General features: G+C 44.8%; 1 protein-coding gene across 2 annotated transcripts in view; it reads left to right on the top strand.

The window, feature by feature from the left end:
• The window catches only part of LOC138286427 (P2X purinoceptor 1-like), a 495243-nt gene that overhangs the window by 326589 nt on the left and 149003 nt on the right, over positions 1-19651 (top strand). For both annotated transcript variants that reach the window (XM_069226684.1, XM_069226685.1), the window contains exons 6-7: positions 5192-5272; positions 12057-12198. In XM_069226684.1, coding sequence (XP_069082785.1) covers positions 5192-5272; positions 12057-12198 — 223 coding nt within the window. The remainder of the gene's footprint in view (positions 1-5191; positions 5273-12056; positions 12199-19651) is intronic.

The following is a 19651-nucleotide window of genomic DNA, read 5'->3' as shown; positions in this document are numbered from 1 at the left end:
AGAGGCCTCCATTGTGCCCTCACACCTCTGCATTCAAGATGGCAGAGGTCTGGGACACACTGGAGGAGCTCTGGGCACCATCCCTGGGGTGGTGATGGACAGGGGAGTGGTCACTCCCCTTTCCTTTGTCCAGTTTCGCGCCAGAGCAGGGGCTGGGGAATCCCTAAACCAGTGTAGACTGGTTAATGCAAGGAGGGCACCATATTTGCCCTTCAAAGCATTTCAAGAGGCAAGGAGAGGCTACTCCTCTCAGGCCCTTAACACCTATTTCCAAAGAGGGAGGGTGTAATCCTTTGTTCTGCCTTCCTGGGACTGGGCTGCCCAGACCCCAGGAGGGCAGAAGCCTGTCTGTGGGTTGGCAGCAGCAGTAGCTGCAGTGAAAACCCCAGAGAGCTGGTTTGGCAGTACCCAGGGTCCATGCTGGAGCCCCGGAGATGCATGGGATTGGCACCCCAATACCAGATTTGGCATGGGGGACAATTCCATGATCTTAGACATGTTACATGGCCATAATCGGAGTTACCATTGTGAAGCTACATATAGGTATTGACCTATATGTATTGCACACGTGTAATGATGTCCCCGCACTCACAAAGTCTGGGGCAATTGCCCTGAACTATGTGGGGGAACCTTGGCTAGTGCCAGGGTGCCCTCACACTTAGTAACTTTGCACCTAACCTTCACTAAGTGAGGGTTAAACATATAGGTGACTTATAAGTTACTTAAGTGCAGTGTAAAATGGCTGTGTAATAACATGGACGTTATTTCACTCAGGCTGCAGTGGCAGTCCTGTGTAATATTGGTCTGAGGTCCCTATGGGTGGCAGAATAAATGCTGCAGCCCATAGGGATCTCCTGGAACCCCAATACCCTGGGTACCTATGTACCATATACTAGGGGATTATAAGGGTGTTCCAGTGTGCCAATCAGAATTGGTAAAAATGGTCACTAGCCTGCAGTGACAATTTTAAAGGCAGAGAGAGCATAAGCACTGAGGTTCTGATTAGCAGAGCCTCAGTAACACAGTTAGGCACCAAACAGGGAACACATTCAGGCCACAACTATGAGCACTGGGGTCCTGGCTAGCAGGATCCCAGTGAGACAGGCAAAAACAAACTGACACACAAGTAAAAATGGGGGTAACATGCCAGGCAAGATGGTACTTTCCTACAGATGGCATGCAGGTATAGGGGTGATAATTGTTGAAAGTTGGCTTACCAGAGTCCAGTCCTCCTCCGACTCCGGCCAGGCCCTCAGGATGCAGTATTGCCAAGACTTGCGAGTTGTGGGGGAGGAGTTGGGGGTCCACCACCAGTCCTCTGGATTGTGAGCTGGTGTCTCGCTGCTATGGAACATACCTTCCCCCATAGGTCGTTCCATCTCTTCCTGGTGTCGTCCCTTGTTCTGGGGTGCTGTCCCACGGCGTTGACTCTGTCCACAATTCTCCACCATAGCTCCATCTTCCTGGCTATTGATATCTGCTGCACCTGTGCTCCAAACAGCTGTGGCTCTACCCTGACAATTTCCTCCACCATGACCTTAACTCCTCCTCAGTGAAACGGGGGTACCTTTGTGGTGCCATGTGTGTTATGTGATGTGTGTTGGTGAGGGTGTGTTGGGTATTGTGTTGGGGTGTGTGAAGTGGGGTGCGTGAGGGATGTATGGGCGTATGTGGTGTGTGTATGCAGTTGTGGCAGTGGTCTTGGTGTCAGTCTTGTGCCAATGATTTGTAATCGCAAAGGGTTGTGGGTAATGTGGGTATGTGTTTTATAGTGGTGTGGGTGTGGTGCGTGTATGGGTGTCCATTGAATGTCCACCGTAGTGATTCGTGGGACATAATGTGGTGGGTGTTGTTCTGTTGGCGTAACGGTGTGGGTTTTGATACCGCCAGTTTTTTACTGACCTTTGGGCTTTCAGATTTGTGTCTGTGGAAGTATTCTGTCAGATTGGTGTGTGTGTCATAATATGGTGGACAGATATCCGTCGTCGCCGCGGTAAGTTGGCGGCCCTCAGCATGGCGTGGGATTTACCGCCAGGCTCATAATGAGGCCCTTATTCTTTTGAAATTCATATCTTGACTTGTGTATGTTGGATTTTTGTCGTTTTGGTCTTGTTTTGTTTAGATAAATATTACCTATTTCTCTATACTTGTATTATGTCATTTTTTTGTGGTTCCCTGTAATAGTGTGTGTGTTGGTACAAATACTTTACACATTGCTTCTGAAGTTAAGCCTCTCTGCTCATGCCAAGCTACCAAGGGAGTATGCAGGGGTTAACTTAGTGCGATTTTACTTTACCCTCACTAAAGTGAGGGTTTTTGCTTGGACAGGGCTGACTGCCAACCAAAGACCCCATTTCTAACATCATTTCAGAATGAATAGTTTCCAGTCATGGTGGAGCGAGAAGGAGCAGTGGTTTGTAGAGCTGGAAGAGGCCTGATAGAAAGGAGCTTGTGTTTGTTATTTTCCAATTTATTAAGCAGACTTTAAATTGTATCTGGTATTGTATGGTTAGCTAGGTGAACTGGAATCTGAAAACTGATACCCGTGCTTGTGTTTTCCTTGGGGCACTTCTAAAGATGCTTGCTTTAGAGTGTTCATTGCACGTGATGTTCATGGTAAACAGCATGAAATTATACTGATATACTAGTGATGCATTAGTCACAGCATGTGAGTTTATAGGCGTGTATAATTTTGAAATATGTAACATTGTATTAGAATAGTTAAAAAGGGCAGCGCTTTTTTCATAGATGAGTATGAGCACATAGTCTTCTAAAGGTTTTTTATGCCAGCAATAGTTGTGATATCATGGCCTTTCTTAAACGAGAAATTCCATCCAAACCGTTCTAATGACTGCATGGCCCACTATACAAAATCCAAAATCAACCACAATTTTTATCCTTTCCGTTTAAATTTCAGTCACATGTTCCAACTTTAGCAGCTAAAAGTAAACTTGCAGCAACCTTCATTATTTGTCCTTCTTGCTATTCTCTGACACATTAACCTGAGTCACAAATTTGAGATTGTAGCTTTATTCTGGAGCAGCACGAATGTGGCTTCACCCCTATGCGTTACAGAAGTAATACAAATATGTGATCAAAATGATCTATTCTGTGTGCCTAAACAGGTAAGGCATCAAAACATATATTCGAAGGTGTATTCACTGTAGGAATTAGAGCTTTATATATGCGTGTGTTCTAATGTTTAACTTTAACATGAAGATTTGTAGTTCTCATTCACATTTATACTTGTATTTTGATGTGTTGCATTTATTGAAAGCACATTGCATATGTAATCATTAATTCATTTATTCATATTTGTATTTATTCTGACATTATGCTTGCACCTATAATTGAATTCCACATTAACAATGATGTGCAAAAGTTACCTCAATTAGACCTTTATTTTAACATGAGATGTATTTTTTTGTGCAACTCATGTTTTTCTTTTGCATGTGTGCATTCGTGATTTCTTAGTTAAAGCAAAGATTATTGTGTATTAGAGACAGAGAGGCCTGACAAAAGAAATATTGGCAAGAACAGGACGATTTTATGAGCAGAAGAAGCCTCCTATTCATTGCGTATAAAGAACAAAGGTGTGCAAGGTTAACTTGATCATTTAAGTTCTATGAGATAGGAAAGTCAACCAGTATTGCAGTTGCTCCTTGTAGGAAAGAACATTTATTGGGTTTTTGGTGACATATTTAGAGATATTGATAATAATGGAACTTTCCACTTAAAGTTACTGTTCACACTCTTAGAACTTTCCCTTGCCCTTTAAATATGTAGCTTTATGCTAACACTGAATCCCTTTTTAGAAACTTCTACTGGAGTCTTTATGATGCTGACACCTACCTTGCTTCATTGCCTTATTCTCTACATTCCAGGTAACTTAAACTTGAATTAGATGTCCTTAGATTCATTCATGTTTAGGAGGAGTAATCTAAATTCCTTTAAGGAATGTCAGTTTCTTATTTTTAGTATCTGTATTGCTGTGACTTTAATCTGTTTGCCTTTTACTGTTGAAATGTAATTTATTCCGGCATTTCAGCTTGCCGGTTCTGATTTTGTACCTTTATAACTTGATATTGATGTGCAACTATATTGTACTGATTACTAATTTATAATAAATCTACTAAACTTCCAGATTGATTCCTAGTCCTCTTTGTGAGGTCAAATGGACTTCACGAATTGTACATTGTAATATGTGGCTAACTTTCTTGTTTCCAGTCACCTACAAAAATCCATTGGATGGAGATTATCTTCCGCTTCCATGCACATTCTATCAATTCTAACAAACAGATGCATGTTTTTCTAACTTTGCAAACTCACAAACCTTCCCAGTAGTAGTCCTAGAAAGGAGGCCCAGGTGCACAACTGGGGATGCCATGTCACATGTCTCCCTTTTACCAGAATCCTGGTCTAAAAATGCAAATTTTTTCTCCATGGTGAAAACATTTTCCCGCTGGAGAAACGTTCAAGTTTTGGGGTAAACTGTTCTTCTTTCCACCCTGGAAGGAGAATTAATCTAGCTCTTTGCTGGAGTTACACTCTGACCATATCCAGGGTTAGATTGCACTTTGTGAATGCCTACATAATCAGAAGTTTGTGGGCAGTCACAGATTTTGACAGCAAGCCCCACCTTGACCTACCCATTCCCCACTCTATGCCTGGCAGAGACATCCACAGCAGTAATACCATTTATGCATGTCTCAAATCCTTCCAAGAGAGAAAGTATGAACATATAATAGAAGAAACTTTCTTGGAGGTAGAGCCTTGAAGTGATGGCAAATATATTCTACATTGGACACATCTGGAGTAAAGGAAGTAAGTTGTTATATATTTTCACTTCAACGAAATCCTTTGGACTCAAGTTTCATTTAGAAGCAGGTTTTCTTGAAACTTGTATTTCCTTGTTACAACATTGCACACGTAAAATGATTCAGCAAAAGAAGTGTCAATATAAAAGGTTTCGAAAACATTTTTTCCCATTTTTGCCCAGGTGCAGAAATATTTATGTTAAACAGACTGGGCTGAGATTCTTAGCCTAACTCCCTATTACACAAGCAGAAAAAAAGTGAAAAACAATGTTATAATCTGGCCATAGAGGTTTTCAAGCAAGCCAAGGAAGTTTGCATTTGTATTGGTGTGTCATCGCTGTGAAGTAATCTATAGTATTGTTAATTTCTTTCAGCCCTGCAATGCTACTGAAAGCTGAAAATTTCACCTTATTAATTAAGAACAGCATCAGTTTTCCAGAATTCAATGTCACAAGGTTAGTGAAAACGTTTATTCTTCAAACCTTGTTGTCTGAGTCACCATACTGTTTGATTTTGGCAGAAGATGGTTGAAACAATGCTCTATTTCCTGAGACAGTAGACCATGACCTCCGTTGATGAGTTGCCTGATAAATGGGTGGGTATTACTATGGTCTTGATTACCAGGATGCCAGATGTTCTTGCCAACACAGAATGATTAATTTACCTTGTAAGTCGCCAGACACTTCTGCATCAGCTGGCCCAGCAGCGGACACTATAGTTATGCCCACAAAGCAACAGCTAAGTAATTGTATGCCCGGTCAAGCCCATCTCCAACAAACTGTCAACCATTCTCTCACTACAGTTTGGAACGGATAGTGAGTTCCGCAAAGAAAATGTAGTGAATCGATGCATACAGTAATGGGCCCACACCCTCTAAGCAGATGCAAAACGTAACGGTGTTTGCATGGAAGATAAAAATATTAAGCTTGGTTGACAAAGGCAGTTTTTTTTAGTTAAAAAAAGTAAATAGATCACATGTTGACGTTCACAAAGCACATTTGTCATTGTGAAAATTGTATGCAGAAAACCAAGCAGGGGCAGAGGCAGAGGCATATCACAGAGTCTTAAAGTCATGCCCAATTTCTGTGTTCTCCCTGGCCTGGTGGTGCATCCAACACAGAAATGGTGATGGGAGAAATGCTTGCAATAAGTCCAAACACTGGCAATCAGTTGGAGTAGCATTCCAACCTAAGCTCTAAAAATACCAGTGCAAACATACATAGGCAATTAAGCGGGAATGTTAAAGGAGACTCTGCTGAGAAAGGTAAATGTCCCTATTCCTGACAACAGATGCATCCTCCACATCCTCAGGTAAGATCTTAAAGAAGGCCTCAAAAAAGAGATCAGCAAGGGTATTCAATTTCTAAAAACAACTCCAGGTACCAGAATTGATGACCTGTGCCAAGATATGGATGCCCTGTGGGCCAGGATTCTAGAGATGGAGCCATGAATGGAAACTCTCGAATCATTCATTATAAGAGCTGAGTACAGACTGAAAATGACAAAAGAGAATCTTGACATAGCTTTACTGACTATGGAAGAGTGAGAAAAACAGATCAAGAAGAGAAAACCTTTGCATCAGAGGCCTGGAAGAAGGGGTTGAAGCCACTGATGTGCTGTATTTTATGAAACGTCTATTCTGTATGATACTGGGGGAAGACTATATTAAAGTGATTCTGGAAGGAGCACAGCATGTGGGGTCAAAGAAATCACAGCAAAATATGTGGTCCACGGACTCCTAATGAAAGATCACTATTGCAGTGAAGAAGAGGAGGTATTGCGGGCAGCCAGAAACTGTGCAGAAGTCACCTTGCACGGCCACACTTGCTCTGTCTTTCAAGACTTATCACACTTCAACCTACTTCTATAAAAATGGGAACTGAAAAGATTTTCTAGAAGTTGTCACATTCATTCCGAATTATCATCTATTGCGCAGAAATCACACACCACAGGAAAAATAAACATGAAGCCACAAAGATCTTGAATATGGATCTGGAGGCAAAATATGTAGGGAAGGTATATTCTGAAATGACATGCAATCAGGACACCCCTTAAGGAAATCTAAATGCATAATGGCAGAGACAGAGATCAGAGGAAGAGAAGCTATTAAGGCGACAAGGAGGGGCTGATGGTGACAAACGTTCATCTTCAACTTCAGACGGAGTGAGGGGGTGATATACGCTGCTGTGACTGAGTACCTTGCCTGAAATGTTTATACCTTTGTAATGTTTGAAAATCATTGGACTTTGTCACAGTTTCTAAGACAGGGTGAGGCTAAGAAAGGTGATCAGGGAACCTAAATAGAAGACATGCTCACTTGCTTAGGCTGATTCATATCAGTTGTCCCGACCATTACAGAATTCTGGTTCTGATGGGGGTGACCCCTAGAGAGGGAGGCCCTGTGTGTAGTGCGGTCTAACAGTTTATACCCCTGAAACTGTGAACAACCTTAACAGACCTTTTTTGATTCACAGACCACATTCTGCAACATTCTGGCCCTGGCCCCTATGGGTGTTCCATATACCATCTTGCTCAGCTATACGAATGATCGCTCATATTGACAATGCTCACATAAAATGTTAAGGAACTTAGGGGGTCATTCCGACCCTGGCGGTCCATGACCGCCAGGGCCGGGGACCGCGGAAGCACCGCCAACAGGCTGGCGGTGCTTCCTGGGCCATTCTGACCACGGCGGTAAAGCCGCGGTCAGAAAAGGGCAACCGGCGGTTTCCCGCAGGTTTACCCCTGGCCCAGGGAATCCGCCATGGCGGCGCTGCTTGCAGCGCCGCCATGGGGATTCCGACCCCCTTCCCACCAGCCTGTTCCTGGCGGTAATTACCGCCAGGAACAGGATGGCGGGAACGGGTGTCGTGGGGCCCCTGGGGGCCCCTGCACTGCCCATGCTGCTGGCATGGGCAGTGCAGGGGCCCCCTAAGAGGGCCCCATAAAGATTTTCAGTGTCTGCAAAGCAGACACTGAAAATCGCGACGGGTGCCACTGCACCCGTCGCACCCCTTCAACTCCGCCGGCTCCATTCGGAGCCGGCTTCATTGGTGAAGGGGCTTTCCCGCTGGGCCGGCGGGCGGCATTCTGGCGGTCGCCTGCCGGCCCAGCGGGAAAGCCGGAATGGCCGCCACGGTCTTTTGACCGCGGAGTGGTCATTCGGCGGGAACCGCTTGGCGGGCGGCGACCGCCACCTGCCGCGGTCAGAATGACCGCCTTAATGCCTTGGTAAAAAGAAAAGAAAACTAGAGAACTATTACGCCTCGCTAACCAGACATATTGTGCCTGCAGGAAACCCACCTGCATAGGAAACCCACCTGCGTAGGAATGATCAGGGAAGAATGAAACTTCCTCCGCCATGAAGAAACATAATGGGATGGCCATTTTCTTCCACACAAGCTTCCCTCTGACAATCACCGATATGAAGACAGACAATTAAGACTGACTGTTAATAGCCTGAATCCTTTTGGATGGCCACCATCACTGTAGCAGCAGTATGCTCCTGAAATGCAGCACAAAATCCATTCCTATTGAATTTTGCGTCCACTCTAATGGAATTTGCAACTGGGGATTTCATTTTAATGTGGTCTTTGGTGGTCAGTTGGTTACATCCAAATGCAGAGGGCTTTGGAAGATGAGCTTGCCCTACGAGATGTCTGGTGGGAGCAACATTCACCACACTTACTCATGCATCAATACAATACAGGATAATAAGTCCTTAGCACCTCTCACTGAGAAAGCAAACATCCAGCTAATAGCAGCCTGAGACCACGCCCCTCTCATGGCTGAAATACATTTGAGGTTGAAACAATGGATGGCTTCTCTCTTGCAAATGTACTCCTCATTGCTTGGAAATCCCATTCTTAGAGTTAAGACAGCTAATAAGAAAGAGGAATATTTCTATTTCTCAATCGCATTGCAGAGGCTAACCCCCCTTATCCCGCACCCCCACCCCTCAGAGCAGCATCATGATTGGCCGCAGAGCAGGCTGGGAGCCTGTGCCTGCACTCCGACGGACAGCAGCGTTGCAGACCTGCACTTAAGGTAAGTTTTTTTATTTTATTTTTTATTTTATTCCCCCTGCCCCGCCACTATGCCCAGTTGCCAGCTGCGACTGGTTTTAACTAACAAATGTTAGGGGAGAGGTAGCCACCATTCATACTAATAAAGCAGAACTGTCCCTGCCTTACCTAAAATGGCATTCTTATATACCCCGAATAAAGTAGGCATCCACAGAGAACCAACTACGGGGGAAAAGGGAGAAGGCATACATCAAAGCAGTCAATCAAATCATACAAAGGGGGATGCTTCTGAAAGACAATGTCAAATTAATGGAATTTAGGACATTTTAGAAGCTACTCTGCTGCACAGAAGACTGCCCCCACATCTAATAAACCCATCATCTTAACACATTACCCTACTCATGCTATCTAATGAATATGCAAATGCACAACTATAAAGAATATATAGCAACTCCTGAGGCCCTAGTGATGAAATCTAGCAAACAATAAAGTTCTTAAAAAGATCAAATCCCTGTGACAGCATGGCTTCACAAGCAACTCTCATTAAACCTATGTGACCTCATTTACACTCAGACTCGATAATCTCTCAAATCATACAGCCAAGCGTGGCAGAGTCACTCCCTCCAATGGGGAAGTTTATTATAACAGTTTTAAAACCACACAAGGCTAGGACACCCAACTGCGCTCCTCGTATATGCTTGTTTCCCTCCTTAATGTTGATGCCAAGATCTTCTCTAAGATCTTGACCAGGAGGCTAGACAACACTCTGCCTAGCCTGATCTACACTGATCAGTCCAGCCCTTCGCCTCCAGGAAAACCATGATTGCATTAGATGAATGAGCCACTGTGTTGAAAACGTGCAAAAACAACATGCAATATTTGTGTCCCTGGATGTTCAAAATCTGGGTGGAATGGACCTTCTTGACAGAGGTAAGAGAATAATGAGTTTCGGACCACGCTTCATATCTGTGGTCATGGCTATTAACAAGCAGCCAACAGCTGAAAGGTCACTAAATAAACTGATGTCTAGGTCCTTTTCTTTAGCAAGAGGTGCCCACTAAGTATGCCCAATGTCTCCTCTGTTATTCATTCTCGGCATAAAACCACTTGACGAACACATGTACACCTCTGAAGGCAATACCTTTCAGCTCTGTTGAATAAAAAATATTCCTCTGTGCTAATGATGGGCTGTTGACATTGATATACCCAATCATCCCCGACCAAATTAGTAAGCCAATTGCAAAGACACAAGGTAGTTTCTGGATACAAAATGAATATGGACAAATCTGAAATATTCAGTTTTATACTCCTGCTCCAAATAATGCAACACCTAAAAGATACATTTCCCGTATAATGGGCCCATGTTAATAGTTATTATTTAGGAATTAAAATTACTGAACAGACACCAGCTATGCAATGCAAATTTTCCCCGTCTCTTGGAGGAGATTAAAAAAGACCTTATCACCTGGAACCGCTGCTCCTATGTTGGACAGGCCGTATGAATATGATTCCAACGAATATACTCCTGAGAACCTTATTTCTATTTCAAGACTCCCAGTCGTTGTAGAGGGTAAGGCTAGGCCCAGTGTCCCCTACAACTTGTAGAGCAAATTAAGCCGAGGGAGGCCTAACTCAGATATAAAACGGAGGGTGGACATAGTATTAGAGAAACTCGGCCTCCCCACACTTCCGTCCCCATTTCTAGCTGTAGACTTTAATAGGAACTTTACCTCCCTGCTACACACCAGGTCCCTATAACACTGGAGGAGGTTAGAATACGCGTGATGTTTTCCGACCTCTTTCAAGACTCCAGCATAAAATCCATTGATCAATGCAAAAATGAATTCCATCTCGAAAGATAATGAAAGACTATTCTGCCTAACCCGGGTGGCGGCCCTTGCACCTGAGGGAAGGGGCAATCAAAGCTCCATTGTTGTTTGTTCAATTCAAAATATTTCATCAAATCTACTTCAATAGAAGCAAGTTATTCAAAACGAGAAGGGCTGCGAATCCCAGCTGTCTGTGATGCACACAGAGGTGGGCAAGTTCCTCCACACCACTGGGGTATGCTCCAGGGCTATCTCATATTGGGAGAAGGTGATACATGAACTGGAGGTAGTCATGGAACTGGACATCGTCGAGACACCCCAAATAGTAACCCTTGGGATCCCGAACAACGTGGATGTTCCTAGAGTACCTCCGGGGTTTTGTATGTTAGGTTTTATTGTTGTAAAAGGAGACATAGTTAAAATGTGGGGCCAGAAACAAACTCCCACGAAAGCAAAGTGGCAAGGGGGCATGAAACATTGGATGGAAGTGGAAAGAGTGGTATACAAGGGCAGGACCTACCCAGAGAAGTTCGACTGCATTTGGGGAAAATGAAGAGCGTATGTTGAACTTGATGTATGACAGCGTAACCTAACTGGCAGCAATGTCTCCATTTAGAGTTCTCTGGCAGGGAAGATGCTGAGGGAGTAGCTCGAGAGGAGAGACAAGTTTGAGTCTCTCCATCATCTAGGTAAGGGTAGTCATGGGAGGAGGGGGGAATTTCTGTTAGACAAAAAAAGTCCTGTTATCAGGCTACATTGTTGTCTGACAGTTTAAATTAATAAAATAATGTCCTAAAAAGACTGGGTTTCATTAAAAGAGCTATTCAAAAAAGCTTTAATAAAAAAAAAGAGAAAAATTAGAAAACAATCAATGACTGGCATAATTCCCCAGTTAAAATTAATTGCTGGTTTCCTGTAGCTTTGCTGGTTTGCTGACGGGGCTGTGTGGGGTTTGGGGCCACCTTGAATAGTTGATGAAGTTGTCCTAAGATCCTTTCATTTAGTAACACACCTCGGAAGGTACTGGGATTCACTCGGCCATTTAGCTCAGGGCCATTTCTGGTAGAGCTAAAGCAGGAAAGATGCCAACATATCTCCAGGATAGACTGGTATATGCCCTTACAGAGACTGGGGTTGGCGAAGCTTACTCTCTCATTTGAGTGGACGAAAGCAGACATCCATTCAGATTCCCAGTGATTTCACAGACAGTGACCAATGCTCATCATGAAAACACGTGTTAGTAATGTGGAGGGGGCACACCTCTCCCTTGGGGACCTCTGTTGGCCCATCTCTCCATGGGCACTTGGCTTATGGTGACACAAACCCCTCCTGTGATTAAATAAAAAAAGAAATCTATAATAAACCTGTTTTTTTTCCTTTTTCAGGCGCAATCTGGTTGAGTCAGTCACAAACGATTACCTGGAAAACTGTAACTACCACACAGAGACAGACCCCCTGTGCCCTATATTTCGCCTGGGATATATCGTATCAGAATCCAGACAACAGTTTGCAAGCTTGGCGCTTGAGGTACTGTATGGTGTTCAGTGGCCCATCCAAGCCCCTACTGTGAAGAGAGTTCATTTGTTTAAAATGGTAACCTTTTTATTATAATATGTTGTCTCTTGGTCTTTGACCTGCATAGTATCAAAGTACTGAGAGCGTTGCTAGACAACGCCATACTGTTTAGTATGCTGCCATTGGGTATAAGATACTCTTCCTTCTGTTCCTTTTCTACCTGCATTATGTTTTACTTTTTTGTTTTTTTACTACTGTTTTATATAGTATAAACAAAATCCACAGGAGTAGTAGAGTGCACTACAAATTAACTGATTTCTAGTAGAATTACAATGACAAGAGCACCGACAACTAGAAGAATAGCTTGGGTCCTAGCATCCTTTATCCACAGGTCCCAAGCAAGCCCCTAATTGTGTTAATTGGGAGTTTCATGATGTCTACGTAGTCTCAGACAAATGCTCCAGCGATTTTACCAGTGCTACAAATAGCCACTTGGTCAACCCTGACTGTGATAACTCTCATACTGGAGGGTGCATTACAAAAGACAGGGAGCACAAGAATTAAAAACAAAACTTAAATGCAAAGTGTATCTGAGCAGCTGAAAAGGCTGTAGACACACGGATGCCCCACCAGAAGATGCTCATACCTGCCAGAGATCAGATGAGCCATGAGCAGATGGTCTCACAAACTACAAAGAAGATATGGTAACACTACACCTGCCTTTCAGATTAGTAGACATCAATACTTAAATGGAAATATTCATAATACCTGATTAGGACGCATACCTGCAGTGCCTAATTTGAGCCGGTTGGGGCTGGTGGGCCCCAGCAGCACTTCATTTGTGGGACAGCGCTTATTTTTCCTTATCATACTTCATATCATACTTAAATGCAGAAAAAGATAAATAAAAACACAAAACGGGTAAAGAAGGAGGAAGAGAAAGACGGTAACACAGCGTCTAAGGGAACAGGCATTTTCAAAGCCAATAGGTCTTGCCTTTGCAATAGTTATTGGCTTTGCAAATATGCTTTAGCCATGTTATACACCAGCGTGGCTGCTATTCAGCATGGCTAAATATTAGCAGCGGAGAGGAGACTGGTGTGGAGTGTCGCAGAGTGGAATGGTGAAAAGTGGAGTGGTTTGTAGAGTAGAGTGGCATAGAGTGTCGTGTATTGGAGTGGAATAGAATGGAGTTACGTAGAGTGGCATACAGTATTGTGGCATAGAGTAGAATGAACTGGTGTAGAGTGTATTGGCTTAGAGGGTTGCATAGATCAGAGTGTTACATAGTAGAGTGCAGTGGTGTAGATTGCAGTGGCATAGAGTGCAGTAAAGTAGAGTGGTGAAGAATAGAGTAGAACGGAGTGGCGTAGAGTGGACTGATGTAGAGTGCATTGGCATAGAGTGTTGCAGAGTATAGAGAGATAGAGAATTCAGCAGTGTACAATGCAGCATCATATAATGCACTGTCATAGATTAGATTGGTGCATAGTAGAGTACGGTGGTATAGAGTGCAGTGATGTAGAATAGGGTGGCACAGAATAGAGTGCAATAGAGTACAGTGGCGTAAAGTGGTGTGGCGAAGAGTGGTATAGAGTACATTGGTGTAGAATTTTGAAGAGGAGATTATAGTGGCCTAGAATGGACAGGCACCAAATGCAGGGTCATACAGTGAAGTGCTGCAGAGTAAAATGGCGTAGATGGTAGTAGTGCAGAGAAGAGTGGCATAGAGTTCAGTGGCGGAGAATGTAGTGCTGGAGAGCAGAGTGTTGTAGAGTGCAGAGCTGTAGAGGGGCATAGAGAGAGTGGCATAGAATGCATTGGCATAGAGTGCAGTGGCATACAGTGGCATAGAGAGTAGTGGCATAGGGTATAGTGGCATAGAGTGCAGGGTCATAGACTGAATTAGCATAGAGTGCAGTGGTTTAGAGCAAAGTGGCATATAGAGCAGTGGCATAGAGTGAAGTAGCGTAGAATGCAGTGACTGAGAGTAGATTGTTTCAGAGGAGAGTGAAGTAGCGCAGAGTAGAGTGGTGCAGGGTAGAGTGCAGAGGCATAGGGTGCAGTGATACAGAGTAGATTAGAGTGGCTTACAGTGGATTGGCATAGAGTACAGGGGTGTAGAGTAGAGTAATACAGAGAAGAGTGCATTGGTGTAGTGGGTAGTTGCATAGAGTACAGTGGCGTACAGTGGAACGGAGTAGAGCAGAGTTGTGCAGAGTAGAGTGGAGGGGCCTAGACTGGAGTGGTGTAGAGTAAATTGGCATATAATCAAGTGGTGCAGAGTAGAGTAGAGAGGCATAGAGGGACGTGGCGTGAAGTACATTGGTGCAGAGTGGAGTAGAAAACAGTGGCATGGTGCAAAGTGGAGTGGTGCAGAGTAGAATGCAGTGGCATGGAGTGAAGCAGAGTAGAGTGAAGTGGCATAGAGTGGAGTAGTACATTGCCAGTGCAGACAGCACATTTTCATTTGATATGACCATGACATTTGCACAGACATCCAGTTTTACTGATAAATCTATAAAGCGCACAAATGATAATGTGTGGAAATGGTATTTCCCAGTGTATTGATTTGTTTTGATCATAATAAAGTATTTGTTTTCAACACACTTCAGAATTAACAAAAATGTGCTTCATTTGAGCTTTGATACTGTTGTTGTGCCCTAGGAAAAAAACCTTTTCCTCTACGTCGAATATCCAGCAAGATTGTTATATAAATACTCTCACTTTGAATCGGAGAAAGAAAAGTAAACACCAAGCTCCCGTGCAAGACAGAGGGGGTCATTCTGACTTTGGCGGGCGGCGGAGGCCGCCCGCCAAAGTCCCGCCGTCAGAATACCGCTGCGCGGTCAAAAGACCGCCGCAGTAATTCTGAGTTTCCCGCTGGGCTGGCGGGCGACCGCCAGAAGGCCGCCCGCCAGCCCAGCGGGAAACCCCCTTCCATGAGGATGCAGTTGCACCCGTCGCGATTTTCAGTGTCTGCTTGGCAGACACTGAAAATCTTGGTGGGGCCCTGTTAGGGGGCCCCACGACACCCGTTACCGCCAGCCAGGTTCTGGCGGTCAAAACCGCCAGAACCAGGCTGGCGGTAAGGGGGTCGGAATCCCCATGGGGGTGCTGCCTGCAGCGCCGCCATGGAGGATTCCCTAGGGCACCGGGAAACCGGCGGGACACCGCCGTTTTTCAGTTTCTGACCGCGGCTGTACCGCCGCGGTCAGAATGCCCCTGAAGCACCGCCAGCCTGTTGGCGGTGCTTCCTCCGTCCCCGGCCCTGGCGGTCCATGACCGCCAGGGTCAGAATGACCCCCAGAGTCTGACATTTGACCTCCATCTTTGAATGAACAGCATATGTGACAAGATAAGAGCAAGATTTACAGAAAGGAGCATCATGGAAGAATACAAGGAGAGGTAGTGTGAAAAGGCTTTGCTCCTTGGAAGGCAGTAACAGAATCTGGGCAGCCTAAAACAAATAAAGGCAGCAAATAAACAGCCACAAAATGTTAGTTGCAAACCACAAAGCCGATAGTAAGCAACAAGTGGAATGCATTCCCAGGGACCTTTTCTGAATGTCCCCAAGATGTCTTTAGCAACCCAAACTGCTGCGCTGTCTGCAAGGCTTAGACCTTAAAAGTAGGAACCTGGCAGACTGAGACAAAGAGGCAGGAAGTGTCTAATGGTGGATTAAAGAGGCTTGAGGTGGAATAAAAGACTACTCATCTTTGTCATTCATCAGCGCCCACACATTTGTCCACTGGCTTCTGAGCAAAACCTAGAGCACTTGCATTTATTGCCTTACAAATAAAGCAATGAAAATATGCCTTGAGAAAGCATGCATGGCTTTGTGGCTTGTAGTAAGCAGATGTGGGCTGGTCTGAATATTCCAGGACATGTACATGTAAAGTCAGGCATTACATTCAACCTAAGATAAAGAAAAAGTATGTGGAATACAACAGATACAAGAAAGATGTATATTTTATTCACATGCAATTAGCAGGTACAGTGAAAGGGCAGTGCAGTTGCTTATAGCACTTGTTGGACCTGGCTTTTTGACGGGGACACCCCCAAACTTTTTGCCTCCTTCCTCCTATTTTTTCTGACCTGTTGTTGTTGGCTTTTGACCTCTGAGCACTTTACCACTGCTAACCAGTGCTAAAGTGCATATGCTCTCTGTGTAAATTGTACTATTGATTGGTTTATCCATGATTGACTATTTAATTTACCTGTAAGTCCCTATTAGAGTGCACTACATGTGCCTAGGGCCTGTAGATTAAATGCTACTAGTGGGCCTGCAGCACTGGTTGTGCCACCCACCTCAGTAGCCCCTTAACCTTGTCTCAGGCCTGCCATTGCAAGGCCTGTGTGTGCAGTTTCACTGCCACTTCGACTTGGCATTTAAAAGTACTTGCCAAGCCTAGAACTCCCCTTTTTCTACATATAAGTCATCCCTAATGTGTGCCCTAGGTATCCCCTAGAGCAGGGTGCTGTGTAGGTAAAAGGCAGGACATGTACCTGTGTAGTTATGTGTCCTGGTAGTGTAAAACTCCTAAATTCGTTTTTACACTACTGTGAGGCCTGCTCCCTTCATAGGCTAACATTGGGGCTGCCCTCATACACTGTTGAAGTGGCAGCTGCTGATCTGAAAGGAGCAGGAAGGTCATATTTAGTATGGCCAGAATGGTAATACAAAATCCTGCTGACTGGTGAAGTCGGATTTAATATTACTATTCTAGAAATGCCACTTTTAGAAAGTGAGCATTTCTTTGCACTAAAATCTTGTTGTGCCCTTCAATCCACGTCTGGCTAGGTTTAGTTGACAGCTCCTTGTGCATTCACTCAGACACACCCCAAACACAGGGTACTCAGCCTCACTTGCATACATCTGCATTTTGAATGGGTCTTCCTGGGCTGGGAGGGTGGAGGGCCTGCCCTCACACAAAGGACTGCCACACCCCCTACTGGGACTCTGGCAGACAGGATTGAGCTGAAAGGGAACTTGGTGCATTTCTTAGAGACTCTTTGAAGTCACCCCCACTTCAAAGGCACAACTTAGTATAAAACAGGGCCTCTGCCCTACCTCATCAGACACTTGCTGGAGAAGAAACCTGAACCAGAAACTACATCCTGCCAAGAAGAACTGCCTGGCTGCTCAAAGGACTCACCTGTCTGCTTTCTCCAAAGGACTGCTGTCTTGCTGTTGCCCTGCTGCCTTGCTGAACTCTTGTCTGGCTGTGAAAGTGCTCTCCAAGGGCTTGGATAGAGCTTGCCTCCTGTTCCTTGAAGTCTCAGGACCAAAAAGACTTCTTCCTTTCACGTGGACGCTCCGTGCGCCGAAAATTTCGACGCACAGCTTGTTTCGCGGCGAGAAAAACGCCGCACACCGACGCTGATCAACGCGACGCCCTCGGGACGATCGAGACTTCGACGCACAACCTCGCAAGGACAAAGCCGCCCGACTTCCAAGGAGAAATCGACGCGACGCCTACCGTGAGTGCGAAACTTTGACGCACGGCCTCGCAAGGACAACGCCGCCCGACTTCCAAGGAGAAATCGACGCGACGCCTGCCGTGAGACCAAAATTTCGACGCACGGCCTCGCAAGGACAACGCCGCCCGACTTCCAAGGAGAAATCGACGCGACGCCTACCGTGAGATCGAAACTTCGACGCGCAGCCCCGCAGAACGACGCACAGCCGGAAAATAAGCAGGAGAATCCACGCACAGACCCGGGACATCTGGTAATCCCCGCGATCCACAAAAAGAGACTGTCTGCGCGCCGGAAAACGACGCCCGACTTCCCCGCGTGGAAAAGAACGACGCAAGTCTGTGTGTGCTGAGGAGAAATCGACGCACACACCCCTTTTTCCACGCATCTCTTCTCCTGTGGCCCTCTGAGGAGATTTCCCACCAGAAACCAGGTACTCTGTGCTTGAAAGACACTTTATTGCTTTTTAAAGACTTAAAGACTCTTAATATCACTTTTCAGTGATATCTTTACAAATTCGTATTGCAACTTTGATCGTTTTGACCTACAAGTACCCAGATAAATATTCTATATTTTTCTAAACACTGTGTGGTGTATTTTTGTGGTGTTATACTATGGTGTTGTATGATTTATTGCACAAATGCTTTACACATTGCCTTCTAAGTTAAGCCTGACTGCTCGTGCCAAGCTACCGGAGGGTGAGCACAGGCTGATTTTGGATTGTGTGTGACTTACCCTGACTAGAGTGAGGGTTCTTGCTTGGACAGAGGGCAACCTAACTGCCAACCAAAAACCCCATTTCTAACATTGGTGGCAGCGGTGGGATAGGACTTGTGTTTGTGCAGTGACATACAGTAGCTAAGTATTTCACTACCTACCCACAGTTGAAGGTCAACTTGATTTTTTATCTCTTTTTTGACTTTTGGTCTCTGATGTCCTCCTGGATATACTATTGATATTTTGGACTTTGGATTTTGGTTTTTGCTGGTAAGATCCTATCAGAATGGGATCGCTTACCTACTTATTCTTTTTGCCTACTGACCACCTCACTAAGGCTGACCTAAGGAAGCTTTGCAGAGAATGTGGCCAGCACTGAAGGTGCTGTGGGGGTAATGGACTTTGCTTTGACCGTTGTCAGACAGACCTATTATCCAGAGACTCAATACTTGCTGAGATTTGCGCTGACCAGTAATCTGTTAGGGTTTCACATATAGTCCTTGATAACAATTCAAAATATCTGAGGTTGGTAACTAGGTGAGATGTGTGAATTTGCTACAGAAAGTCAACTTATAGTGCTTGCAGCATATCTAACAATTATCTGAAAAGTGGACTAAAAGATGTCAGTGGATGAGTTGTAGGCCTTAGCATCATAAACCAATGTAAGTGGGTAACCACATCAAATTCACTTTGTCTCTGGGATCCCTGCCTCATTTTGACTTTTGGCAGAGATTTATTAGAGCAATCATTGCATTTGTATGTATCCCCCAAGACGAGGATTAATTTGACTGTTAATATCGATCGAGTGTTTCTCTGAAGGAGTATGCAACAGTAGTGTCCACTGTCACCTTCACTGTTTGCTGTGGAGCCCTCAGCTGAAACAGTTTGCAGAGATCCTCCCTTTTCACGACAAACGAATTTACTTTATTTTCTGGAAATCTATGTAGCATATTCCATAGCCTCAGTGTAAAAATCAATTATCCAAATTAAGGGCCTCATTGCGAGTTTGGCGGGCGGCAACCGCCATGCAAAAGCTGGCTGACACAGGAGTCGTAATCCCCAGGGCAGCGCTGCTTGCAGCTCTGCCCTGGTGTATTAAGACCACCGGCACTGCCAAACTGTCTATGCAAAAATGTAGCAGTGCAGGTGGTCGGACCGTGGCACTTTCACCACAGTCGTAATGTGGCGGTCCGACCACCGCATTGGTGCCGGTCAAACGCCACCGCCACTCTGGCAGTCCTAGGACTACCAGACTGGAAATGAGGGC

This window comes from Pleurodeles waltl, chromosome 3_2 (genome assembly GCF_031143425.1).
Source record: "Pleurodeles waltl isolate 20211129_DDA chromosome 3_2, aPleWal1.hap1.20221129, whole genome shotgun sequence".
Classification (NCBI taxonomy): domain Eukaryota; kingdom Metazoa; phylum Chordata; class Amphibia; order Caudata; family Salamandridae; genus Pleurodeles; species Pleurodeles waltl.
This window is presented reverse-complemented; position numbering and strand designations above follow the sequence as displayed.